The sequence below is a fragment of the Anabas testudineus genome, chromosome 19, assembly GCF_900324465.2.
Source record: "Anabas testudineus chromosome 19, fAnaTes1.2, whole genome shotgun sequence".
NCBI classification, from domain to species: Eukaryota; Metazoa; Chordata; class Actinopteri; order Anabantiformes; family Anabantidae; genus Anabas; species Anabas testudineus.
This window is the reverse complement of record NC_046628.1, coordinates 8,233,961-8,261,271: the sequence shown is the minus strand read 5'-3', so window position 1 is coordinate 8,261,271 and position 27,311 is coordinate 8,233,961. Positions and strand designations below refer to the sequence as shown.

Genomic DNA, 27,311 nt, shown 5'->3' with positions numbered 1-27,311 from the left:
TCATCTCTAGCAGTCGGTCATCAGCTGTGTCTTTGTTCAGCACATTAAAAAAAAAAAAAAACAACAACAACAAGGCGCCGTGATTGACTATGAGCGGACACAATGTCTGCATCAAATCCACCTCTCACAGTCCGGCTCAGAGTAACGAGCGGGATTCCTCATCATTTATTAAAGAAGCCGCAGCTCCACCCTTTCAAAGGTATTCCTTCACCTCTGGCCCTTAGATCCGCGGTGATGTTGGAAAGCTGCCTGGCTTGGTGAGGTGCACCCAGCCCTTCGCTAAATCGCCTCCACAGTACGCGCGCTCGCAGGAGCTCCGTCCAGCTGAGGAAGCCTCCGACCGGAGCGGCACAGCCCGCCGCTCCCCGTCGTTTCGCGGCCGCCGAGCATCTCTTCGTGCGCCAGATGTGAAAGGTGCCGTGTCGTCGTCCCCATCCGAAAGTTTCCGGAGAGTTGCCTCAGTCTTCGTGCGCCCTCAATTCGCCCTGCGGCCGGGATTCATGACGAGGCCGCTCCTCCCGTCTCCATCCTCTTCTGTAGGCACAGATACTGCAGGCAGGGCGGTAACGGCTGACGTCACAGCCAAACACTGGTCCATGTTGGAGGAGAGCAGGTACAGCGGCGTGTGATGCTGGATGATGCTCCATCCCTGGACAGGATGGTCACTGATGAGCTCCAGGCGGACAGCGATGAGCAGAGGAAATAAATCCATGTTTAGAGAAAATATGGTAGAAATCAAACCTGTAGGTCACTAAAGGATCATATTATACCTCTGTTACAGCAGCATTTAGGTGGTACTGTGTAGGTTTCTATAAGGGTTAGGGTCTAATTTAGATGTAGTTTGTAGTAGTAGTTTGTTTAGATGTAGTAGGCAATTTATTAATATCAAATTTACTAAAGGTCTCAAAGGAAAAAGGACTTGTAATGCAGAGTGACCTGTGTCACAGTGTTCTGCAGCCTCATTACATCATATTATTTATTAATTAACATGCAGGAGCACAATAATCTTGTAACTGATCAAGGATTAGCTGCTAGTTGTGTAGTTCCAGCTGTGTAACATTGGAAAATATATGATTTACATGTAAAATCCTGATGTGACAGTTACAGTAGCTGCCACTTTGATGTTATGAAATAGAAACTAAAATAAAGCTTAACGTTTATTATTTTGATCATTAACTGATTCACATTGTCTTGGCCATTTTGCAAAGCACTGGTTTTATTCCTCTCGAACAGGAGTCCTACCTGTGTGTCTTCCGTTTCTACACGTGCTCCCCTGGCAGTTGACTGTGACAGACGTGCCAATTTTCATGGTTTGAGGGTGCAAATACGTTGAACGTCAGTAAAGAATATAAAACTGTAAAACGAGACACTTTACACATTGGACACACAGACAGTTGAACCACTGTGGGATTGTAAACCAGTCTGCAAAAACAGGGTCATACATTTATTAACACCGTTCCTTATCATAAACTCACAGTATGCAGCATAACAGTATCGATGCAAGTATCTTATGTACATGGAAAAATATGGAAAATATCCACAATATTCATCCAGCCTCCACCTTTACTTCTGAAGTTATAGCTCAATTAACTGGAAACAATACAAGCTTCTATCAGAAATGTCACAATATAATTTATTATTACAGATGAATGACATTAGTATGACAATTAGTTAATAACAAATATATCAGTTATATATAGATTTTAAATGCTCTCACTCATCCCCTGATAGACATTTTGCGACTTCCTCAGACATTTTAGTGGCTTATAAATGCAGGAACCAAGGGTCAAAACATCTCTTGGCTTAACTAGAAGGCATTACACCGGTAAGACATCATTAAAAGTCACACTTAGTTTAATATCAGTATGAGTATAAAAAGTCAGAACCACCCTGATTTTAATCTCTTAATATCCCCATAAATCCCATAAAGGGACTGTAACCCATAAACTATAACCAAGATCATATTCTTTTTTATTCTCTCATCTACCAGGGAACGGGTCAAACATTCCCTCAAGTCCCCAGAGCCGCTCTGGGAGCCACTGTATCTACAGAACACATTTTTTTCTCCAATGATGTTAATAGTCAATGCTCCGGAGAGCGGCAATGGTAGAAGCCAGTCGACGAGGAAGCAGTTTGGCAGTCTGTCTGTAGTCGTCTGGTTTGGCTCTCAGCAGGGTGACAATATGCTGCAGGGTGCGGGAGGGCTGCAGGCCCAGAGCATCCATCACATTGCTCAGATAGTCTGTGAAACATGGACAAAAGCTGTCAACTACAAATGCTTTGAAACACATTAACTTATCCCTAAGCCCCAATTTTATTTTGTTCCGTTTTCTGTCACCATTAATAACAGTAATTATATAATATATAAGTAATTATAAATCACTGTACCGATGTCTGTGGCCAGCTGTTTAGTGGAATGGGTGTTCAGATGGGGGATGAGCAAAATGGCATCACAGTAGGTCTGCATAGTTGCCCGGGCAATGGAGCCCAGCCAGTAGTCTGCTGTGTTGTCCAGCTCGGGAAGGTCATCACCTGAGAGAGGGGAAAGGTGACATTTTAAAAGTGTGTCAGGTGTCGGGGTGCAAATGGAAGAGTTAGTTATATAAGAACAGCAACTCTCTCTTTGTTTTGAGCCAAAGATAGAGAATTAAGGCCATAATAACAGAATTTTAAAAAGTATATTCTGTGCTCAAAATAGTCTTTGAGCAGAGTAAATTTGGACAAAATGACTTTTTATTGAATGACGTCCAGACTGTGCATAACAGTTTTACTATATAAAGAGTAATTCACTGTATAAGTGTCTCTGTCTCTTTCTGGCTTTGCATCTTTAGGAAAAATGTCGGAAGAAACAATGACGTGCATTGGTGTTAGGTTTCAGAGCAGAGCTGGTGCAAAGACAGAGCAAGCACAAACTGAGAACAAGAGGGGGAAAATTCACGTGGAGAGACTGATTGAGAAGAGAATCAGGGCTGATGGTCAGTAACCTTGCTCAGGAGGAAAAGGCAGCTTCCCAGCATGTAAGGCCATTTCAAGTGCTGGGTCCTCCTGTGTTACAAATGGCTCCAAGTGTAGTGGCAGAGACATCAGGTACTGCCCTATCTGCATAAGGAAAAACATAAAATCATGTGGTTTGATACATCCAGTGTCTGGAAAACACTAAGCATTGCACATATATTAGTTGTAAATGTTTACAAAGACAGTTTGACCTTTAGTTTTTTTTTTTTTTTTTATTTGTCCCACACACTGTTATAAAACTACAATGTAGTATTTTTAACTGAATTCTATTGCAGATATACAAGTCAAATCTTACTAACATTTGTGATGTATTCTTGCGGTGACAGGCTGAAAGTAGGCAGGTCCTCTGCGTAGCTCTCTCCAAAATCAGGTACCTCTTTACTCTGAACACAAACAGGAGGCACAGCCAGTCCATCAGACAGAAGCAAAACCACACAGGATGAGCTCAGATTAAAATAGACACAGTACATCTAAAAGTCAAATGCAGACAGACAATCCAGAAGCTCTCAGAACTCACATCCTATCTATCACTATTTCAAATCAAATAATCTAGAAACTTGACACTTAATCACCTCCATCTTGGAGACGAGGCAGAGCTGGTGTTTGATCTGCAGAAAGACTGAGTCGAAGGCCAGCTGGTTGGCCTGCTGGTTGAGTCTGGTCAGAGCTGCTCTAGGCTCAGCTAACAGGCTGGAGTTACCTGTGCCCTTCTCCTGCAAGTGGGAAGAAATTCATTAAAAATCTAAAAAACATGGGATTATCTGCAAAAGTAACAAAAGTTAATTCTCTTGAAAAGACATTAACAGGTGTAATACTACTCTCATGTTTCCATACCTTTAATAAGTATAACACTTCCATCAGGCTGTTGTATTCAGCTATGTTTCCCCTCTGAAGGTAGTTGTATTCCTGCCAGGGGTTCTTGGTAGCACTCTTCCTCTCTGTGGAGGTGGCCTCCTGGATGCCTGCCAGGCTGCGTGGACTGTACGACTCTGACAAGTACTTACCTGCCGTACCCAAGATCCTGTGGCAAGAAGTGATCACATGAATGCATGTAATTCCTGGAGATTGTGCCTTGTGTACCAGCATGGATTCTGTCACTTTCATAGTGTACGTGTACAATGAACATTTCTCTCACTTGTTTGACAGCTGCTGCTCAAAGGCTCCGCACTGTCTGAGCAATTCTCCACATGTGGCAATAATCCTGCGAAATCCAATATAGAAAGTGTATATGCAAATATAACTTCCTATGTACGTACTGTGCGTATAATTAAATGATTTCAAATGTAAAGACATTTACCTGACTGAGTTCTGGAAGGCTGTCCAGTCCTCCTGGAAAACAGATGAACTTGGGGTATCCTCCAGTTTACACTTCTTCTTAATTGACTGTAGTGTAATAGAGAAGTCTGACACATACCTAGAGGAAGCACAATGTTAAAAAACTGTTTGTATAAATCAATCAAACTACATCCAAACTAAAATCAGGTGAATTATTTCTATTAAAGCATTGTTGGTAATATATTGGATGTTACTTATGATTGTAAATGTAAGGAAAAGATCTTTACTTGGTGAAGAGGGCTTTGAGAGCTTTAAGAAGGCCACACACAGCCAGTCCGTCAGTCAGTTTGACACAGCGGTCCACAGCAGCACTGGCCAGGCTAAACAACTTGCCAACAGAGTGGCTCAACTCTTCCACACAATCAATTACCTCCCCGTGCTCCTAAAGAGTGGAAACAATATGGAGTGTGTGAGACACAAAGGTGGCAGAAAGAGGCAAAAAAAAGAAAAAACTTATTCACTAGGCAAAACAATGTTTACATAAATCTATTCATTAATGTGTGTATGTGCAAGAGTGTGAGGTGTATTACCAAAGGCACAGCACTGATTTGGATGAGGAGGTGAGCTTCCTCCAAATCTCCATACTGCAGCTGATAAGATTTATAGGGGTCATACAAAGCGCAGACCAGCTCATTCACTTTCAGCAGGTTATTTTCACCTGGAGAATTAGTACAAATGTAAGGACCTAACTCACTGCATCTGCAATAAATCTAGATTTTTCTACTCTTGATGTTATACAGACCCAGGTGTGGCAGCATGGCGGCTTCCAGGCCGTGTCCAAAGGTGGACACGGTATGGTGGAGCTCCAGCAGGGTGTCCAGACGTTGATCTTGAGCTGTGCGCTCCATGGCTGTGCTCAGACAAACTGGAATAGATGGTACCATGGCCCCCAAAGTCTGGATCAGCAACACTGTCACCACCTCATATGGGTTTTTGAACACCTGTTGGGTGTTAGAGTTTAGATACTTTTGCAACAAAAACATTCTGACTGACAGCAGTAAAAGACTGTAAAATCTGGTCCCATTACAGTATACACTGCAAGCAAGGTTCATTATAAACTTAGTTATAGTAGAGCTAATGTCAAATTATGTATTAACATTGTGATGAAGTGTTTATCTGAGGCCTGTACTTGACTGTAGCTGACCTGGCTGCTCCACTGGAGCTGAGCATGCCACGCAGAGAGCACGGTGTCATAGAATTCAGTCAACTGTTGATTTAGACTGAGCTCACTCTGAGAGAGATCCTGCCACATACTCACCAACTGGCCCTGGACATTAAAAACATGAATATGACATTCATTCATACATAGACATTATAGCATGCCTCCACAGGTAAACTGGTAAAACATGTGAAAATCTGTGTTTGTGATAGCTAATTTATTAATTACTCATTAGGTCACACCTACCTTGTGACATTTGTAGTAGTAGGCAAGAAGCTGTGGCATTCTATCTATCTCTGTGAAAACTTTCACAAACAGCTTAGCTTGGTCTGCAGAGAAAACGTGTGAATCCGAAGTAAAAACTGAAAGTGAACTACAATAAATAACTACAGTAAACAAAGAAAGTGGAATACATTTATGTTTTTACCTATAGACATGGAATTAAAGGTTGCTACTATTTGTGGGCTGGCCAAGGCCTCAAGTCTGTTTTTCAGAGCTTCCAGGTGGACACACTTTTCAGAGTAGTCTGGTGTATCCACCAGCATGGCCAGGCTGTTCTGCATGCTGGTCAGCTTGGATGAGATTAATGCAAGGTCCTAGAAGAAGAAAACATATCCAATGAGATAGGTAAAAAATAAATCTGTTCACATCCACTACATAGGAAATGGTGAATACTTAAAGAATTCATTTGAACTCTTAGCGTTACTGTATTTACGTAGTATTATTATATAAAGAAAATCAAATTACCTTTGTTAATATTGTTTTACCTGTGTTTTAAAGGTCTCCTCAATATCTGCACTCAGTGTGCTCCATTTGTCTGCTTCCTGCAAGGCTTCAGCTGCTAGCTGCATGCGGCTCTTCACTTGATCTATCTCCACCAAGACCTGGTTTGTGGGAGCCACACAAAGAAATGACATCAATGACATAACATCAGTTCAACAACAAGAATAAATGTAAGTGCATATGCGGTTTCTAATCAATGTTGTAATGATGGAAATGCTCACACACCTGCATTGACTGCACAGTGTCCTGCTCAAACTTCTTGATATCCTCTTTGACCAGGACCATTTGCTCCTTAAGGAAAGTAGCCTCCTGTTTCACAGCCTCCACATCTCGCAGCACTCGGGGCATATTCTGGAGAGCTTGATTACTGCTCTCTACACATAGAAATACGTCGGTGTTTCAATTAATAAAGGCCGTAAAACAATTCAGAGAGTAGGAAGTTGTACTATTAGTGTATTTTCTAATGCAAAGAGGAATGGTTTTCTTATTCTACGCACCTTCAATAGCATTGTTAACTTCCTGAATGAACAGCTGTAATTTCATGACCAGCGTGGCTGCGTGAGTGTCCGCTTTCCCCGGCGCGTCCTTCTGCACCACCTTGAAGGCCCCGTTTACCCAGTCTTTCACATCGAAATCATCGTCCAGAAATTTAGAGAAATCCATTTGTCCTCTTCAGTTCTTCACTAGTTCAAGAAGCTGGGCTGTGTTCAGTCAGACTGGTGCAGTCCGTGTCATCGACCCATTGTGGCTAACGTCAGGTTAGCTAATTCTTCCCAAACAATGGTTTCGACACGAATATAAAATAAATTGCCCAGGAAAATGAAATTATCATTACAACTAAATATAGTTCCAACAAGGCGACGGCTTCCTCCAGACTTATTTTTTAAATGCCTGCGGCTTTAAATGACAAAAAGTGACATAGTCATAAATGCTTCATGCTAAAAGTGCTACTGACACTTGACAACAACTTCCTCTTTGTGTTCTCTATTTATCTTCCCCAGAAACAAGCGGCAGCACCACAACAAACTGACCTGCTGAAAAAAATAATCATGTGCACCGAATGACAAACGTCGTCAACAACATGGCACAATGTACAATGTGTGTGTTTTAAAATAACATATATCATAGTTGAACATATATCATAGTTGCTCCAGAAACGATGAGAGGAATTTAATGAGGTTTGCTTTAAGAAGTGTCACAAATAAGTCTGTTCGTGCAGAAACATTTTTTGTTTCTACATTTTTAGATATTAAAATGTCTTTGCCCTGAATTTACTTCCCTGACAACCATTCTTTGCGCGTGTCTAAGGCGTCTCGTAAAATATTTTAATATCAAGATTATGTTATAATATAAATTTCAGTGTTTGCATCATTCAGTCTATGCTAAGTAGCCTGTACACTCTGCTGCCATCTTGTGGCTAAAAAGCATTCTTACCAGTTCAGATAGGCTGCAAAACATTAACCTGAACACAACCTTTATGTGTTGATTTTGCATTTCTTACAAAAATATATTTCATTTACTTTTATTATATTATATTTATTATATATTTGCCATTTTTATTCTTGGCTCTCTCTGTCTTTAAGCACCCCCAATTACAGCATGTTCAATGGAGTTTACTGTAAGTCAGGTGACTGGCGATGAATGCACTGGTCCTTCTTTTCAGGCTGTAATTGATTTACTTCAGGTGTTCAGCTAAACAGAGTAGGCAAAACACAGCAAAATCCAGTAACAGAAAGGGTATCTCTTTACATGCACCTTCCTGTTACTGCCATAAACCTCAAACTTGGATTGTTATTTCCCTTTTTACAGTGATCCACTGTAAAATATTCATGCTGCATGAGACGTTATTAGGTACTGCTCGTCCAATGAGATGACTACTGATCAGTCTAGTCTTCTTTTGATACCCAAGATTCTTGATAATTGGAGTCTGGAGTTCTTTATTTAGAAGTACGTATCTGTGATGAACTAGCTGTTCTCTCAGCGAACAATGGTTAATTTCAGAATATTAATTCAACTTGAGACACTCTCAGTTAGTACCGATGCTATGTTTGGCAAGTTCTACTGAAAAACTCTGGCACAACCTTATTTATAAAATGTCTGTAGGTTGATTTACATGAACAGGCCTACCATGAGCAGATCTAATTTGCCTGAGTGCCACCTGAACATGTGCATCAATGAAAGAAATAAAACTCAAGCAGATCTCACCTTTCAAACGAACGCATACATTTAATTCAGTTTCACTGATGACTTAGAATCAGTGAAGAATCTTATCATATTAGCGTATTTCTTTTTTATTTTACATGTCACACACGTTTGAGGTTTATTTTCTAAATTCTCAAGATTTCTGAATTTCTAACCTGATACTGTATTAATAATAAAATATTGGAGCTTTTCAATGTGGATTTTTGGACTCCACTAATATATCATTGTTTTTGTAAACGTGTCCCTGTACAAAAACGTCTTCACACAGTCAAGGATCAAGCACAGATCAAGCATTTCAGTTATTTCATATCAGCTGCAGCACACAGTTATCACCACACACAGTCTGTTTCATGAATATGATGCAAACTAGAAAGGCCTGTATGGAAAGGAGTTGGGAGGCAGTTAGGCATTGGAAACACACATGTAACACATCTTATCCAATTTGCAGAAGCTACTAGGAGGACTCGCATTACAACCATATCTCTAACTGCTCTTCAGCACCATTCAGAGACATGGGATTTATTGATGATGTTAAGGACACACTGTCCAAGGCGGTGTTTACGCCCTCTACTCTTTTATCTGGACGAGGTGGGCTGCACATGGCTCAGATCATTCTGTCTGTGGTCACCTTTATCCTGGGTGCCTTCAGAGGAGGGAGCAGCCATACTTACTGGAACTACGCCATGTTCACCTGGGCCTTCTGCCCCATCATGACCCTCATCATCACCATCATTGAGATGTTCAAGCTTGACATCATCCTCAATATGTTTTGTATGGACTGGGCTGACTTCGCAACAGGGATGGCCATGTCTTCAACACTCATGACTGTCTCTGTCGCTATTACCTACGCCAACTTCTACGCCTGCCTGAAATGTATTTATGGCTTGCTGGTGAGCTTTTTTGCTTTTTTGACCGGTTTTGTCTACATACTCGAAGTGGTGAAAGACAAATTTATGGACAAGAAGACAGGAAGCTACCTGGCAGCGCTGCCTGGATTCTGGAAAGTGATGGAGGCCTTCGTGAGCTGCATGATTTTCATATCGCTGACTGGATACAGAGACAGGCCCGTCCTGATCCTGTGTGTCATAGCGTATGCCATTCCTTTCCCAATTCTCCCTCTGATCATAGCCACCAACATCTTAAAGAAGCTGAAGACATGCTTGCCATTTAACTTGGACAGGTTCGTGTTTATATTCCTGGTGATCTCTGTTGTGCTGTATATATTTGCTGCTATCATGTGGCCCATTTTCATGTTCAGAAACAACCCTCGTCCCAAAGACTGTCCACCCAGCTACTGTATCTGGGCCATTCAGTTTATGGTTGCATTTATGACCTATGTAAATCTGATTCTTTTCACATTGGATCTTATCTTTACCCTGCTTGGCATCTGTGGCTTCAAACGCACCTAACCGTCCTCTTGTCTCTCCAAGACAACTCCAACTTTAACCACAATTATGTGATTCATACTGAATAAAAATCAACTACAAGGTAGAATTGAAACACTTTACTTAAATATAAAAGTGTGTATTTGAGTTAAGATTTCTAGGTCCAAGGTTTTGTGGCTACTTTAAGATCACTGGATTAAATAATTCCTTTAAAGCCTAAACTTGTCTCTAGTGGGTGATCAGTGTCAGACACTAGACACTGAGGTTGTTATCTATTATTATTATTATTATTATTATTATTATTATAGAGTTATTACGATTTTGTCACGGCTCCAAAAATGAACAAATGTTCACATTAAATAATTTACTGTATGTTATCAATGAGGTTCAAGATCAGACTCAATTCAAAAGTGTTAGAAATAGTCAAATCATAGAGAAAAGAGAAAAACATTTATTTTAGAAATGAGTTTTTTATCCATTTCTTGTTACCATGAACAATAGAGTTGAATTTTGTTGAACCATGAAATTTAATAACAACCTCTTGAGTTTTATGTTGTTAATCGTGTAACTTTCCTCTGTGCATTTTTATACTTGCTAAAATGGTGCTATGTTCGAAGATTATATTTCACATCTGAACTATCTGTTGCACTAAAATGGATGACTTTTATTATATTTGAGATTATTATGTATGAGACTACATGTGTAAACGCTCTCATCTGTGGACCGCAGACACAGACGAAGTTCAGAATACCATAAGTGAAGTGAAATGGGAATAAAATCCTCTGACAAAAGTACATTTGTGGAATAATCCTTTTGAGGCTAGAAGAAAAGCTTTAAAATTACAAGGAAGTTCAGTTTTGCGTTTCAATTTACAGTTTAAAGACAGAAATAGATTATAAGAAAGTACATAGTGCACACAGATTCATCTCGGTAAGGCTGATTTTACAGTAGAGTTGAATATATACTATTCCTCAGTTCCCGTTATTGGTGATAGATTACGAATACGTTTAAAAAATACAGAATAAACTGCAGAGAGATAAGCAAACAATCCTGCAGATAACAGTGTCCATTTGGGATAGTAACGTGGTTGAAAATGTACAATGAATACAAGTGACGTTTGTTTGCATATAACACACGGCTTCATCTCAATATGAGAGTGAAGCAGCAGCAGCAGTAAGGAACTGAATTGTTCTGTGATGCTGCTGAAGTAGCAACAACAGAACAGACAGTTCATGTTCAGTAAAAGCATAGAGAAAGAGGATCTGGCCTTCTGCTTTTTGACTTTTTGACCTGCTCTTCTTGATTTGGATATCATGTGGGGACCGTTCCAGGGCTTTCAGGGCATTTTACGCCTCCTGGAAATAATCTTCAGCGCTTTGCCTTTCATCGTTGTCATGTTCAGAGGCAGGATGGTGAGCCCGTGGGGCGTGTGGTGTGAGTTTGTATGGGTTTTCTGCATCACTGTGCCGGTGGTCCTCATCGTGATGGAGGCCAAAATGTGGCACATTCTCCTGGCTGTCTTCCTCCCCGACTGGGCTGACCTGACCTGCGGGCTGACCGTCCTATGCACTGTGACAATCAGCTCAGCCACAATCATCTTCACAGCTGTATTTGTCTGCCTCTCCTGCATTAGCAACATCCTGTGTTTCATCTTTTCCCTGGTTGCCACTGTTGTCTTCCTGATTGACGCCGTGAAGCAAAAAAAGACATCTCCAAACGGCTACCTGTCCAGCCGGCGAGGGAGTCTCCGCACAGCAGAGGCTTTTGTAGCTTGTATCATCCTCACTGCTGCCACTGACCATTTTGTAAATGGCGAATGGGCCTTTCATCCTTTCGGGATGACGTGCAGCATTATTGTGTTTGCTGTTTGCCTCCTGGCCACCGTGGTCATCATGGTGCTCAACTTGCTCAAGCTATTGCAGTGTCTACTCTCTTTTGGACTTAGCACGATGGAGTTGGTGTTCAACATTGTGGCCGTGCTGTTGTACCTGCTTGCTGTCATTTTGTGGCCTGTCTTTGGTTACAAACGCCACGGGTACAATTCTTACGTCTGTGAAAAGTGCTCCTATGCTGACCTTAACACTGTGACCACTGGAGCTATTGTCAATCTTGTCCTTTACATTGTTGACCTGTGTTTATCCTTCAAATCTCGCTAGAAAGACAGACACTAGACGTGTACCTAACCATTTAAATGAAAACTCTGATTTGTTTGTTTTATTTAATTTCCTGTTCTCCCAGGTTGATGTTTTAAAGAGGAAAATATTGAATGTTCAGTAGCTGTACATGGTATTATATCTGTGAGACAAAGTGACAATAGGGTGTAAAAATGTTCTTTGTCCACATTTAATTCTTAAAACTTACTTGGTATTATGGACTTAGAGTGATACCCACGGTATGTTTAGGTTGTACGTTAAAGATTGTGGGGCTATCATCAGCAGACATTTGGTTATTTCTACAAAGTTTTATTGCTTCTCTACTAACACACAGGCAGCGTATTCAAATCTCACAAATCTGCCATGAAGATGAGAAAGTGGATTCAAGCATCGTAGCTGTAAAGTGGCACAAGCCACACACAATAAATGTGTGTTTATATGCTCAACTATTTCATGAACATTATAAGAAAACACAAGCATATAAAAACAACACTTCACAGTCCAAAAAAAGAATCAGAGCTTCAGTTGTTTTAGGAAATACAATGTGTGCACTGCTACTTTACTTCAAGCTTCCTCTGGCTCCTCAAACTCCACGGTCTCCAGTAAACCTTGAAAACAGAAGTAGTGGGAGTTGCAGTAAACAGGAGGCTGGTTGGGACTCGAGCCCACCACCTCCGGTTTCAGCGAGGCAAAGGGGTTGGCGCCACTTCCCTTCATGTCCATCTCCAACTCTAACAGGATTTGCAAGGAGTAGGTCATCTCGGTCTCACTGTGGAGAGCGGGACGACAAGAAGCATCGTTAGCCATCATACACTTGCCATAATGGATTTAATCAAAACAGAGAGCGAGCTCCGTAAACAGTGTATGTGGCACATTCATCAGACTACAGAGCATATTTACACTGCAGTAATAAAATGCAAATAATGTCAGTGGGCCAATTAGTGTACTACTCGCTGTTAAATCAAACAAAGGGCTTGTGGACTGAGTGGTAAACTAAGAAAGCAAGGCAGTTTGAAAATACAGCCCTTCACCAGATAATTGACTGCCTGAGTAGGATGCCTTCAAACCAGTGGTCCAGTACAGCATCTTTACATATGATAGTATGATGTGAACATAAAAAATGTAAAATGTAAAATGTAACATCCTGTTATGACTAAACACTCACTTGAGAGCAGTGAAAAGTGAAGGAATATCATAATCCCTGAGGAGAAGAAGTGTTGGAAGCCAACCCTGGTCCAGGCCTTGACTGGCGTCGAATCCTTGACAAAAGAAAAATCATCCCCACTAATTAGTTTGGATCAGTAAAATTATTTTTGTGTACTTTAAGGTGTAGTGTGTACTTACCGGGATGGAATCCAACCACCAGATCCGGCCTGGCTGCTTCCTCTTTCTCCACCAGCTCCTCCCAGAACTGGTGATAGAGGCCTTTATAGGCGCTGATGTAGACTCTCTGCTTGGGGCCAAATGCTCTGAGAGGAGGCCTCACAATGGGGCCGTCCACCACCTCTGGTCCTATCATGACTATCTCGATGCCCTGGTGTCCAGGGAACATGTTGTTCAGCTCATCGTAGTCAGTCAGCCTGGCTGACAGTGTCTCACTGTGACCTGCTCCCACCAGATGAACAGTGAGAGGTTTGGAATAGGGGTTAATGCCAAACAGCCTCAGCCCCCAGGCGATGGTCAGCGGCCTAGAGAAGAACTCACTGCAGACCCTCCACAAAGACCGTTTCAGGTCCTCGTCATCAGGCCGAGGCCTGCCGGCACTGCTCCACAAATCCTTCATGTTTGCTCCATTTAAAATAGGACTGAGGCGTGCTGTGAGATCTCCCTGCATCGCGAGCCAGTCATCCCATCCTTTAACCTCTGACTGGGGCTTGGACCACTTTTCTGTAGGGAATGGAAGGTCTCCTGATGAAGGGAATAAACACATCAGTCTAGTATTTAAGAGGCAGCACATTCCTTCATTTCTTTCCTGGGAATTCTTGGTCTTCGTCACAGTTTGTATCGACGTGCTCGTTTTTACCTTTGAACACAAGCCACTCCACAACTCTGTCAATGGCAGCAAGACACAGCTGTGAGCAGAACCTCTTGTGTTTGGGCCAGTCCTCCTTCTGACAGTCTTTACAGCAGTAATAAACATTTAGACATCTGTGCAAACAGACAACGAAAAAGTAAGAAGTCTACAGTGTGTAAACATTTGATGAAGAAATACTCTTTATTTTTTATTTATTACCTAGCACAACGTTTCAGACTCTGTGGGTTTGAGAGCTGCTGTGGCCTCTTCTCACAGTATGCACAGATTTTAAAGGATTCCTCCATCTTCTCAAACATGTCTTTTTGAGACCGGAAGGCCATGGGTTTACCTTTAGTCTCCAGACCAGTCCTGTAAGCAATTATAAAAGATCATACTAATTCCAACGGACAAATCATGATCAGTATTTCAATATACAGTATCTAGTCTGCTGTTCACCAACAGGCTACTGAGGCCTATGCTCCTCTATTCTTAGACTGGAACAGTTGCTACTAGAGAGTGAGAGGAGTGGCGGGAGCGGAGGTGTGTGCAGATTCATGAGTTCATAAGTTCATATATAAAAAAATGTTCCAGGAAAGTGTCCTAATGTTTAATAAGCAGGAAGTAGCTGCAAGCAGAAATCTGCACAGACCGTGTTGGCTTCCCAGTATCTCAACATGTCATTCAGATGCCATGCTTTTATGAGCATTCATAGATATGCTCCAACATTTAAATACAGAGTAAAGGAATCGCCGGTGATGCAGGTAAAAAGCTACTCACCTCTCGGGTTCCGTCATTTGTAAATGAGTCTCCCACAGGAGCTGCTCGCTGTTTCTTCCTCTGCTGCTTCTCTAGTTTGTTAACTGAGCAGCCTGTGGGGGGGGGTGGGCAACCTCATATAGCACCTGTGCTTTGCCTTCTAGAAAAGTCTGACAACTCCAGACTATTCCTGACTTCAGACCAGCTAGACCCATGTGACTCATTACAAAAATAAGATACAGGTTTCTAAAGCATTCTTATGAATTGAAAACACCATAAACCCACGAGTTGTTGTAGGACAACATTCACCCTAAAATTACTTTGAATTAAAATACAAGTTCAGTAAATACATGTTAGTGCTGACCCACCAGGACATAGTCTGTGACCAGTGTGATCCTGAGCACCACTATTACAAGGCTACATGTGCTTTCTATGTGTTTTTACCACTCGATCCACTAGAGGTCAGTATCACACCGTAAAGCCCCCCCCCCCCCCCAAAAAAAAAAAAAAAAAAACACACGATATAGACAGAGATGCAATAGTTTACTGGAACCAGTAGCATCAATTATTATTAACCCAGCAAGAAACAGTTAAAATACAATATCACACACTTCCCCAATAAAATGTTCAGTCTGGTTATTAATTATGAATTCAGATCATTTAAGCCTGTAGTTCACGCTGTGTTTAAATTGCATTGTACTGTATATGACATCATTTATCATATATATGTTCAAACTAATGTTAAATAACTATTTTCTTTAAGTCATGATCTGCAGCACGGTTTAATGTATCCTAAGTTTAATTTAGATCATGTGTTAATTGATTATGCAGATGATCTGATTTCAAGTAGCTTTTGTGAGATTTGGGACTAGTTCTATAGCTGCAGGGTAAATTAAAGGCAACAGTCCAAATATGACTGAAATCATTTTGCTCTCATTATGTGTGTATACCCATGACCCTTAATATCCAACAACCACGTCACCTCAGAGAATAAAAGGAGTACAAACCTTTGTGCTCCACTGCTGTCCTGAGGCGCCATCATCCTACAAAATGAGCTTTGAGTGAATTCTGTGATGTGTCTCATTAATTAATAATAATACCAGAACACAAAGGACAGTGTTTAGTATGCTATTGCAGCAGTGAAGCTGCTTTTTGAAAAACGCTCTCTGCCATATTTGAGGATATAAGCTTTAGTGTCGAAATGTGCACAGCAGCAGCACAGCTGAGAAATGTCCACCTCTTAAAGACTGCAGGAAGCCCCCCTAGGAATTCACATCCTAATCTTTAAAGAGGAGGGCTCACGAGACCCGGGGGTCCTCGTGATAATTTCTTAATTGTCTGGACCTTGGTCCTCTAAGTCTTCTCGTGGCAACAGTCCATGGAAACAGATGTAGTGAGAGTTGCAGTAGACTGGGGGTTTGTTGGGACACGCCTGAACCTGCTCCGGTTTCTGTGAGGTGAAGGGGTTGGAGCCGTTGTCCCTGATGTGCATCTCCAACTCCAGCAGGATCTGCAGGGAGTATTTGAGCTCCAGTTCACTGTGGGGACAAAGGTTATCAATCAAGTAAGTTTAGTTTTATGTTCCTCATGAGAGACTGGCTCACCTGACTGCAGACTCGTTTTAAAACCCGCCTACTAGAAAACAGATTGAGAGAAATCGTTGAAAAACCCCATCAACCGGAAAAGAAAGCAAACAACATCCATCATTTTGCTAAGTTACAGTCTACAGGGGCAGATTGTGGAGCGCCTGCAGCAGCAGAAACAAATCTTCCCTTCAACTTGGTCTTTGCACAAACAGGAAATGGGTCTTTGACCCCAGAGGGGTTTGTAAAGTGTAGAAATATTGGTGTGTTGTGGGTCATGTGCAACTGCGCCGAGAATTTTAGTTATTAGCTGTGCTAATAATGTCAGGTAGATGAGGAGTAGGAAGCTCAAACTCATATGTGGATCCAGTATTTAAATATTCAATAATATTTAAATATTCAAATATTTAATAATGATAAAAAAAGGTCAAGTAACTTTATTATCTCTACTATAAAATGTGAACAGGGCACATGACAGCGTCACTAACCTGTACATGGTGAAGAGGGAGGGGATGCTGTAGTCTCTTAGCAGCAGGAGGGTGGGCAACCAACCTTGTAACAGGCCCTGGTTAGCATGGAAACCTGTGTTCAAAACAAAAAATAAACAAGTAAGTGAATCAATATATGGAAGGCTTTAAATAGACAGAGCCATAGAGCATATTCATTTGAGGGTTAAATGCACCACCTGAACACATCAGCTGAGTGACGCCGACACTGAAAAGCACTTACTGAGCTAGTTCTCATCACACCCGAACACAACAACAGAGACAAGAACTGGTCTTTCCCCCTCGGTGAGGTGAAGCACAAACAAATTACACTTAATTAGTCTCCACTTAGGTGTGTCTATCTCGTGTTAACTAGGATCTATTCTCCTCTGGACATGCCACTCACTAAAAGTGCTTTGCATTCAGTCAATATACAAAGTTAATTTTGCTCTAAACAAGAACTGCATGTAGGACAACAATTGATAGACATCAGTTCCCATCACTTCGTGCCAGTAGGAGGTCTCTCTCTGTGCAGCTGGAGTAGCTTTCCTTTCAGCCACTATTGCAGCAAATCCTATAAATCCATCCAGCTGAAGTGAAAACTGAATCCCACAGTGCTGAAAAGTCCCATTATTAGTTTGTCCAAGAGGTAGATCCAATCACAGATTAAAATCCAATCACCACTAGATAAAAATAGATGCATGTGAGAAATATTAATGCAACAATAGATGCATTAAAGCTTCACAGCAGTGTGTGTGCCGGTACAGAAAACTGAGGAGCACGCGTCATATCATATCATATCATATCATCCCCCGCCTGCCACAGCTTTCCAGAGAACTCCCGCTGCAGAGAGGATTTCAATGTGAATGATGAATACCAAGGCCTGAATGTCCCTAAGGTTTCACTTCTCGTCAAGCTAAGAAGTTTTAACTCGGAATAAGTGTTTTCACGAGGTAAGGTGACAAAGAGGCACTGCTGCCTGACTGGTAATGGCTGCAGTGAGTGCCTGGGCCCTGTGCAAATTTGGACCATATCGTGGATGAAGCTACTGTTAATGCGTCCAGTTTCTTGTTTCATGGTGTGAAAATGTGTCTAAGAAATACGAAAATCCAGTTAACATTAGACAATATAAAACCATCTAGATGTTTGTCTTTTTGAGGCGTTTGTTTTCAGTGGTCTATCTTTGTATGGATGTCTTTACTTGCCCCACATCTGTCTCCTTCCTAAGAGCTGACAGCTACAGTGACATTGCTCTCTTATTATCTAACAGCAGTGCCTCCCTGTTTCCTGGTAATCAGCCCTTTTTCTTTCTTATAGCCTTCCTCTAACTCATTCTCTTTCTCTCACACACCTTCCTTTTTATTTCTTTTGTCATGCTGCCTGCTCCCCTGTCACTTAAGCAGTGTCATAATGCAGTGTTCTGCCAGCTTTGCAGTATGAAATGCAGCCAGGCACTCGAGCAGTTTAACTCGCACGGTGACTGATTCCTGTATATTTAGCTTCAGTGGAGCCTGTGCCGTGATAACTGAGATGGGGGTTTATGAGTGTGGGTTGAGTTGGGGTTTTACTGGTCTTTTGCAGGTTAAAGGGTTGGAGAACAAATTCAGTTCAAGCTCGTAGGGGGTGAAGGGTTAGTGCCACTTTAATGAGGTGGTTTCTGTGGAGGTGGACAGCTGGTGAGTTAAAGTGCTGAACGTCAGTTTAACATGGCTTTCGTGTTGTAAAAAGTATTAACTACATCCACAGTTTAGAAAAACACATTTGTCAGGTAAGAGCACTGCATGGCGTCCAATTGGAAACAGGACGGGGATGGAAATTGGTTTTTGCTCATGTGTATGGCATGTTATGTTTACCAGAATGAATCCAAGGGGGTGGACTGAAACTGTGCAGCTTACTGACATTAGGCTAAGTCCAGCAATCACAAGCCAAACTCTTTCCCAGCTGCCCCCATTAATCACTCAAATCCCCAATAAAAAGCCTGGCACTAATGAATAGACCAGATCTAGTGAGTTACTCGTCTCTTTCTTGCTCTGTTCCCTGAAAGAGGTAATTGTCAGACAAGCATAAAGGGAGAAACGTCACTGTATGTGTGGGACAGCTGACCACGTTGCCTGAATTCCATTTATAGCTGCAGTGACATCATGCTCATTATTGGCTAATTTAAATATAGGGTGACAAAAAAACAGACTTGTTGTTTTTGTGTATTGCATTTGTTCATGTTGGGCAGGATGTTGTCTGTACCTACCAGGGTGGAATCCAACCACCAGATCAGGCCTGACTGCTTCCTCCTTCTCTACAACATCCTCCCAGAACTGATGGTAAAGGGCCTTGTAGGCACTGATGTAGACCCTCTGCCTGGGGCCGAATGCCCTAAGGGGAGGTCTCATGATGGGCCCATCCACCACTTCTGGTCCCACCATGACTATCTCTATCCCCTGGTGTCCAGGGAACATGTGGTTCAGCTCATCATAGTCAGTCAATCTGGCTCCCATGGTCTCACTGTGAGATGCTCCTGCTAAGTGAATCGTGATGGGTTTAGCATATGGATCCAGGCCAAAGTACTTTATGGCCATCCCAACAGTGAGAACGCGAGAAAGGAACTCGCTTTGAATCCGCCATAGAGACTGCCGCAGGTCGGCTTCATCTGGTCGTGGCCTGCTGGCGTTTTTCCAAAGGGTCGCGGTGTTGGCACCAGACAAAATGGCGTCCACACGTGAGGATAAGCCGCCCTGCATGGCGAGCCAGTCGTCCCAGGTCTTCACCTCAGCAGCTGATTTGGACCACTTCTCCGTGGGGAATGGGAGATCTCCTGTACGGTACATTTATGATGGGTTCAGTTAGAATTACTGCTGATTGTGTGCGGCACATGGTGTTTGAAAAGCAATCAGAGAGACTCAAAGGATGAGAAACTCTAATCAAAATTTCCATAACACACCAGCATTCCACTTTCTGTCTTATTTTCATTTTATTTTTTGGTTTGTTTGTTTTGTTTTGTGTAGCAGGCATTTAATTCATGCAGCCCAGCTTTTGAAACATGACATGCCGTCTCATTATTGTGATTTCTGTTTTGTGAAGTCGAACAGCTTTTAAGGATTTTAATTTAAATTGCACCCTCTTTCTATTTCTCACCAGTGAACATGAGCCACTCTGACAGTCTGTCGATGGCCACCAGACGCAGTGTCTTGCAGACCTTTTTATGCTGAGGCCAGTCTTTCTTCTGGCAGTCCTTGGTGCAGTAGTATACATTCAAGCACCTGTGACAGAACGACAGGAAACTTAAAGAGAGAGAAGCAAAGAGCATACTTCTTCATTTATCTAAGGTGGTGATGAGCCTAATAAAAGCTTTTATGGATGCACCACTGACATTCTTCATCTATACAGTAAAGCATCTTTATCTTTGACCTTGTCCTACTGTAACAAACACAGTGACGATCAAATGAACTCAGTCCTATTTTAGATGACAACTGGCAACAACCTCTATGGTGGAAGCTGGAATTGTTTGTCTGACCTCTTTGTATGTACTGTATGTGTGCTTTTGCGATGCGGCATAGTTTCGGTGGTGAGGTTATGGATTAGAGGTCTGACAGCCAGTGACAGTTGTTGCTTTGGGAAACTATATTACTTAACCTTGCAATCATTCGCAGCTTTCGAGGCACCCGCATTTACATAAAATCATTTCTCAGCCCCACTGTGTTTTGCCACAGTGCACTTAGGGCATACTAATCCTCCACGAGAGGCTTGCAAGTGGGCAAAATGATCAAAACACGGTCAGGAAACAGAGGTGTGCTGAAAGGCACAAACACACTGATGGTTGATTGCAATTCACAGGTGTCAGACGTGTTGAGGTTCAATCTGTCTGCTTTTTGCCTCACTAAATGTTTATTTTTTTTCCGGAGAGAGACACTAGCAGCTGAGAATTTAGTGTGTGTGTGTGTGTAGAGACAGAGAGAGAGAGAGAGAGAGCAAGAAATCTAAAATAAAAAAAAAGCAGAGAAGCACAGAGCCACAAGAAAAACGAGGCACAAAGAGACGCTTGTAAATGTGCAGCGTCCTCTGTCCCGCTCCTTATTGTTAATGCACTTTGTGGCGTTCTTACATTACAGCCTGTGCTAAGCTGCTCTTAATAAACTGCAGAATTGCAGGGAGATGAATCACAGTCAGGGTACTTAGCTATATTTGCCACTGGCCATTGTCCACGTATTTGGAGCTGTCTGCACCTTGGTGGCCTGTCGTACTGTTGCTGATACAACAGCAGCTGGTAATGCTTCACACATGACAGCTATTGGGCAACAATGTCAGAATAATGTCCTGACCCGGTGCTGACAACGATGACCAGTGAACGGTGAAGGATCCAGTTGCTTAAAATATTCTTATTGTCAACAATTATTAATGTTAATCTGTGTTAATCTTATAATATTATAAAGAATACACCACGGAGCACATACAGCATTAAGTGATCTCATCAGTCATCCCTGCAGTCATCGTCACCTCAAGTTGTGGCTTTGCACTCACTTCACACAGCGTTTTAGGATCTCCCCCTCGGCGAGATGTTCCGGCAGCTTGTTGCAGCCAGTGCAGAACTTAAAGGTCTCCTCCATCTTCTGAAACATCTCCTTATAGTTGCGGAATGAGATTCCTCTGGTCTTTCCCTCAACAGCAGACCTTGTTAAAATCACACAGTTAACGTTTACATTGATATTGGATGGATGGATGCTGCATCACCAAATCACTGTGGACATTGTGAAAATGAAACAGGAGGAGTAGTGTAGTAGTTTTTACCTGTATTCGCTGTAGTCCTTCATGTTGAGCTTGTTGAGAATCACCTTAGAGAGTCCAGGCACATTGGAGTCCAGAGAGTAAAAGCCAGACTGGTCAGAAAAGACGCTATCAGTCCCTGGAGCGTAAGACTGCTCCAGTGCTGGGAAGTGGGATGCCATTTTGTGGCTTTTGCGTTCCACTAGGAGAAAAATGCTGCATTTAGGAAACCAGTACATTTTATTTGCCACATATCATCATTTAACAGCACCTTAGCATGTAGGTTCTTCTTGACTTTTCACCTTTCACCAGGTGAAGCTGGACGGCAACATGTTTAGTATGTTACTGCTGTTCAATGTTTTCTCAGAGTATCATAAATTACTGGGTTTGTGTTTTGGTGCATCTTAAAAATCCTGGATCCATTATTTAAACTGTGCCTGAATTATGTTAAAACAAGTCTTTTGTGTTCTGAGTGACTGATAACACACACACACACACACACACCCCCCAGATCTCGGAGAAGCAGGGGCTGCACTGGGCGGGTTGTCTGAGTTGCGTCACCCTGCCTCTGCCCTTGCCAGAAATGCTGAACCCCCGCGACTCCCCCCGCTCCTCCCTCCCCAACATGGGGGAAAAATGAGTGGGGAGAGAAATGTGATCAACTCACATAACTTCCCACAGATTGAAATCTAAATTTAAAATCATGTATGTAGCAATTATGCTATCGAATTGATGTTTGGTGCCTGTAATCTTTTTTCTGCGATAAAACACGTGGCACCTGTTTAGCTGCAGTAATAAAACCCTAATCTTAACTTGGAAATAGCACAATAAATATTTTTTTTTTTATCTCAGTGAGACACTGTGTTGTACCATATTACGCTCCTCACTCCACTTTTACACGAAAGCAACCTTTTCTCTACTTCGATGAATCTCTGTATCTTTTTAATTTCATACTAAGTGTTGCTAGGGAATGATTTAGCCTTATCATGTCTGCAGGAAAAACTGAAATGCCTAAATGTAATTAGCTCTTTCATATCTACAGAGCACCAGGGAGGCATGAGGTTGGAAGAGAAGAGATTTCCCATGAGATGACAGGTTTTTGGTTCTTCTCTCCTCACATTTTAGCATGCTGAGTGAACTGACTATCAAGTCACATCATTATCACCTTTTTTTAAAAATAATGCTTTACCATGCACAACTAAGTAAGAAAAAGATGACCCCAGGAACATCCCAACACCAAGGCAAACATTTAGTGCTCGTACCTTTTGATTCCAGAAATGCAGAGTGGCTTCTAGGTGATCCTGAGTTTTCTTGGACAGATAAAAAGTGATTGACAGCTCCTTATGCTGGATGTCACAAGCTCATGGAGCCTGCATGCTGTCCCTGCTAGGGTATCTAAAATGTACCCCCACAGTGATAAACAGGGAGGATGGTGGGAGCAGGCATTTAAGGTTAGGGGTAGAAGCACTGAATGAAAAAGGGAGCTGGGTAGGTTGGGGAGAGGGTTTGCCTTGGAAGAAGGTGGGAGCTAAAGAAAAGAGGAGTGGAAAACAGGGCAGAAGCACATTTGAAGAAAAAGTGGGTGGGTGGAGTGAATGAGGAAAGGTGGCGGAAGTTTAGGAGACTCAAACACAACGTGAAGATACTCGGGTGCAAAAAATATTCAGCAAAAACACACTCGGTTAGTACAAGGGAGTCCAGAGACGTGAAGAGACACGTGACACATCAGAGTGGATCTGTGAGTGCAGCCAACAAATGAGCGTGTAAGCGTAACACATTTTTGATATGCAAAGACATTATCCTTCCATCAGACTGCGTTTTCTCCTTAAATATCTACAGCTTGAAAGCTTTAACCTACTAATCTTATTTATCAAATGAATAGGGGGGAGAATAATCTAAACTTATTATATGGAAATATGAATGTGAGAATTATTATGTTGGTAATAATGACAAATGTTTCTTTTTAATTAAAAAAATTTATTTGGTCCACCAGAACCTGAGATTGAAAATTAAACATACATGTTTGTACACTTATACTCATATATCCCCAAGGAAAAAAAAATCAATAAAATATATTTTTATATATATATATCACATTCGTCAGAGTTCCATTTCAGCATTAAGTTTCTTTTTTTTTTTTGTATGGACTATAATTTTTTCCAATTTCTTTAAAGTTTAAAAGGATCAGCTGATTTTTCCCCCCCACTTTTTAGCTTTCGTGTGGTTTATGTTTGCAGTCTGTACAGTTTACAGGGAGGAAACCAGACAAAGGAGAAGAGAGAGAATGTATTATGTTGTGTTTTCTGGCTGCAGCCTCTTCAGCAGCAAGGGGTGCTCCTTAAGCTACTTGAAAGAAGAGGAGCGGGTTCACAGGACAACAAGAGCCAAAATGACAAATACGATGAAAAAACAAAACAGAAAGACATAGAAAAAAATAAAATAAAAAATCAATCTCATGTAAATATAGTGATCCAGCAGTGACACTGAATTTGAGGTGCCTTGTCTTTGTAGGTGTTTCAGTGCAGATTAATTCATTTCTTATCAAGCTCCCTCAGGGCTCAAACTAAAGCCATAAAATATCACATTCCTTTATTTGTCATTCATCAGTTCAGTAATCAACATGAATCAGATCACTTATACAAATAAATTAGACGCTATATTCACAGCTGCTTGGCTGTGACAACACACACACACACACACACTCACACACTTATAGGGCAAATCTGAAAGTGGTCATCACACATGATGGTTCTTTGGAAAACATATTTACAGTCACGTCAGCTTCAGGTTTCTTTGAAGAAACACTGGACAACGACTAGTAGTAAAATTCTTACAAACAGGCCTGAAGACTTCATAAAGTAGAGCCCACCAGTGGCGGCAGATGTGAAAGACTGCAAACAATGAGATGTAGTGAAGCCATTCACCATTAATGCTGATGACACAGAGTACAAGGACGATGCTCGTGAGATGATGAATGTTTCAGCAATTGTTTAACAGAGTCGTGGAGCTTAAGTCCTGAACTGATTCATCTCGTGGAGGAACGTTAATATTTAGACTCAAAACGATCTTGACATACAGAAATTGCATTTGCTCAATCATTGCACGAGCAGGGATTTTATTTATTAGTGTTTCAAGTTTTTCTCCCATTTTAACCACACAATAATAAGACAAACTCTGACACGCTGTTACTATAGTACCGCATTAGCCTTTCCCGCTCTCTGATAAAACATCTATGTTGCCATGGTGAGGACTGAAAGATCCTTAGAAAAACAGAAATAATGGCTTTGACACAGTAGAAATTAAAGAACAAGCTTAAAAAAAAGACCTATGTGAAACAGCGGTGGTAAATACATCCTTTGAAACAACGCAGCTAAAATTCAGAGAGAGCTAAACTATTTTCTCTGTCACAACATGTCTCGGGGGTCCCTCCTCTCTCTTGTTATGTGTGCACGCAGTCGGACAAAATGGTAATCTGTTATTACACTAGGACTCTGTGCAGACGCTAATGTGCTGTCGGTGTACTCTAGTGGGAGGATGGCCCAGATGCTCGCACTGTACCCAAGCAAACAGAAGTGGTCCCTGACCTCCCAGTGTAAACTCGGCAGCTCCCCTTAAGAGCTCCCCAATGGCAAACTGACTGTTCAAACATTCACTATCTCCTGCTGTACTCCCTAAGTACACCAGCATTTAGATCAACATGGCAAACTGCTAAACTGTAACAAATGCACAAATACTCACCGACCTTCAGTACCATTAAAGATCTAAGTTTGGGGGTTCTCAATGCAGCATTTCAATGTGCAGCAGTCAGTGATATAACATCTAGAGAGAGGAGCTGCTTCCGAAGTGGGAATTTGTGTGAATGTGTTGAGATATAAACTGACTAGATGGGGTAAAGCTGGTAAAACTGAGGGGTACACTACAATGCTGGTCTTACTTGCCTCCAGCACTGAATTCCCAAACCTAGGTTGAGTGAAAATTGAATGAACATAGAGAAAGAAAAAGGAGGTATGGTGGTTGTTTCTCTGGAGGGAAAAAGACAAAATTGTGTGTAAGCCTGTCAAAGCGGTGGGGGTTGGATGGGTGGGAGTGGATCCTGTTATATGTCAGTATTTCGCCAGATATAACACAACAATACCCTCCACCACAGCCTGGCCAGTGAGTGTTTACATACAACAGAGATGAAGAAAGATGCAATTCCAGCTACCATGTACCTGCCACAAAAGCACCTTGAGGTTTTGCTTGAATCCAGCTTACTGTACAAATCCTGGGTTTGGTCCTGAGCTAGAGAGAGCGCTAGACAGCACTGCGGTGAGAGACATAGTACTGTATGAATGATGGCTTGTTGTAAAACCTCAAAAACACAAATATGGATATAACAGCAACAAGTGTATGGTCTGAAATACAAAAAAAACAAAAAAAAAAAACACGAATGATTAAATGAAAAACTAGAAGTTGGGTTTGGCTCATTAAGTACCATATTGAGGGCTGGGTAAGAAACTCCCCTGAAGTGCCCAACTGTTTTTACTGTTTTTTCTGGACGTTATAGAGTGTCTGACTGTGCTGCAGGTGCAGCTGCAGGTGACTGGCTCATAAGTGGGCCGACAAATGGCTCAGTAGTTACAGCACTCCATCCTGGCTTTTGTGAAGCTCACTGCAGCAGGGTTGTCCCCAAGCATATGAAAGTAAGGGTTGACATCTGTTGCGCATACAGTGCTTGTACCGAAATCCTCCACAGTTTAAAATAGTCTGGATCTGGCACATCCACTTGGCAAGTGACAGAGTGCATGAGGGCCAAATGAAAACTTCAGCATTTACGGTGCACTAGGAGGAGAGCACACAAATTCTGCCCACTCGTGCCTTACATTCAGGTGTGCGTTCATCTAAATCAACATACAAACACATCTTTCTTGTTGTTTTAGGGCTGCTCACGCCACCTGTCCCCCCTTGCCTGGTTTTCCAGTGGTCTGACAGTTCATTGGATTAGAGTCTCTGTGTATGGGATAAAGTGGGCGGTGGTCATAGTGGCCGAGGTCGATGCAGGCCATCAATGTCTGGGGTGAGCTGGGGGCTGTGGGTAGCCTTGGTGGGGGTCCAGTCTCCCAAGGACGCCTGGGCTGCCTTGCGATGAGCTAGGCGATGGGTGATGGAGAAGCCAGCGTTTCCCTCTAGCTGGGAAAGCACCACCAACACCTGCCTGCAGATGGAGACAGAGAGCATTTAGAAAAAAGACTCCTCCAAACGTGGGCCTTTCTAGATTAAAGACATGCTGAGCATGGGGTGTGTTGAATAAATACAAATTCTTCACTTGAGGTGTGTGAAAATAATTGGGGTGAGAAGGGGAGCTGAACGTTTAATTTTATTTTTGAAGCATTATTGATGTATTCTTTGGAGTAAAGCTCCTTCTTTCCTTCATGAAATAATGTATGTTGATAATCACCCATTAATTTTCCCACTCCCCAAATATGTATTAAATGTAAATGTAATAATAATGTACATATATTTGAGTTGATTGGTGCACTAAAGTAGTAACTAGAGTGACTAGTTAATCTGCCCTACTAAATGCATTTACTTTTGATATAATGCATAACAGCAAGAGAGTCAGAACATAAAACAAGATTTATAGTGTTATAGCATGGAGCATTTTTATATAGTATTCTGGTTGGGTGACAAAAAAGGGAAATTAAAA

General features: G+C 41.8%; 6 protein-coding genes across 9 annotated transcripts in view; 2 read left to right on the top strand and 4 right to left on the bottom strand.

The window, feature by feature from the left end:
• Nucleotides 1-1,405: 1,405 nt before the first annotated feature.
• Nucleotides 1,406-7,275, bottom strand: cog7 (component of oligomeric golgi complex 7). The gene is made up of 17 exons (XM_026351069.1): nucleotides 6,790-7,275; nucleotides 6,518-6,666; nucleotides 6,277-6,393; nucleotides 5,937-6,105; nucleotides 5,756-5,838; nucleotides 5,495-5,617; nucleotides 5,093-5,291; nucleotides 4,881-5,008; nucleotides 4,578-4,732; nucleotides 4,313-4,429; nucleotides 4,151-4,216; nucleotides 3,850-4,036; nucleotides 3,588-3,728; nucleotides 3,315-3,398; nucleotides 2,985-3,099; nucleotides 2,389-2,532; nucleotides 1,406-2,242 (listed from the first exon to the last, which is right to left on the bottom strand). The coding sequence occupies exons 1-17, from the start codon at nucleotides 6,953-6,955 to the stop codon at nucleotides 2,076-2,078; spliced, it is 2,310 nt and encodes a 769-aa protein (XP_026206854.1). The 5' UTR covers nucleotides 6,956-7,275; the 3' UTR covers nucleotides 1,406-2,075.
• Nucleotides 7,276-8,963: 1,688 nt separating this feature from the next.
• LOC113156171 (myeloid-associated differentiation marker-like protein 2) lies at nucleotides 8,964-9,935 on the top strand. The gene has a single exon (XM_026351125.1). It carries the CDS (start codon nucleotides 9,007-9,009, stop codon nucleotides 9,901-9,903), a length of 897 nt encoding a protein of 298 aa, XP_026206910.1. The 5' UTR covers nucleotides 8,964-9,006; the 3' UTR covers nucleotides 9,904-9,935.
• A 945-nt stretch (nucleotides 9,936-10,880) lies between these two features.
• LOC113156618 (myeloid-associated differentiation marker-like protein 2) lies at nucleotides 10,881-12,035 on the top strand. The gene has a single exon (XM_026351856.1). It carries the CDS (start codon nucleotides 11,193-11,195, stop codon nucleotides 12,033-12,035), a length of 843 nt encoding a protein of 280 aa, XP_026207641.1. The 5' UTR covers nucleotides 10,881-11,192.
• Nucleotides 12,036-12,586: 551 nt separating this feature from the next.
• LOC113156160 (putative protein MSS51 homolog, mitochondrial) lies at nucleotides 12,587-14,877 on the bottom strand. The gene is made up of 6 exons (XM_026351111.1): nucleotides 14,824-14,877; nucleotides 14,266-14,415; nucleotides 14,056-14,180; nucleotides 13,377-13,940; nucleotides 13,198-13,291; nucleotides 12,587-12,801 (listed from the first exon to the last, which is right to left on the bottom strand). The coding sequence occupies exons 1-6, from the start codon at nucleotides 14,838-14,840 to the stop codon at nucleotides 12,597-12,599; spliced, it is 1,155 nt and encodes a 384-aa protein (XP_026206896.1). The 5' UTR covers nucleotides 14,841-14,877; the 3' UTR covers nucleotides 12,587-12,596.
• A 467-nt stretch (nucleotides 14,878-15,344) lies between these two features.
• On the bottom strand, nucleotides 15,345-23,076 carry LOC113156154 (putative protein MSS51 homolog, mitochondrial). Of its 2 annotated transcripts, XM_026351101.1 has the most exons (7): nucleotides 22,888-23,076; nucleotides 21,650-21,827; nucleotides 21,383-21,532; nucleotides 20,000-20,124; nucleotides 19,116-19,679; nucleotides 16,874-16,967; nucleotides 16,133-16,340 (listed from the first exon to the last, which is right to left on the bottom strand). In XM_026351101.1, the coding sequence occupies exons 2-7, from the start codon at nucleotides 21,805-21,807 to the stop codon at nucleotides 16,133-16,135; spliced, it is 1,299 nt and encodes a 432-aa protein (XP_026206886.1). In that variant the 5' UTR covers nucleotides 21,808-21,827; nucleotides 22,888-23,076. The 2 variants fall into 2 exon arrangements, with proteins under 2 accessions (XP_026206887.1, XP_026206886.1); XM_026351102.1 differs by lacking the exon at nucleotides 22,888-23,076 and having other exon boundaries at nucleotides 15,345-16,340; nucleotides 21,650-21,807.
• A 624-nt stretch (nucleotides 23,077-23,700) lies between these two features.
• capn15 (calpain 15) overlaps nucleotides 23,701-27,311 on the bottom strand; it is a 35,699-nt gene continuing 32,088 nt past the window's right edge. For 2 of the 3 annotated variants that reach the window (XM_026351050.1, XM_026351048.1), the window contains exon 12: nucleotides 26,642-26,819. In XM_026351050.1, the coding sequence (XP_026206835.1) occupies nucleotides 26,642-26,819 (178 nt within the window). Of the gene's footprint in view, nucleotides 26,820-27,311 lie in introns of all 3 variants that reach the window. The other variant, XM_026351047.1, reaches the window with a different exon arrangement.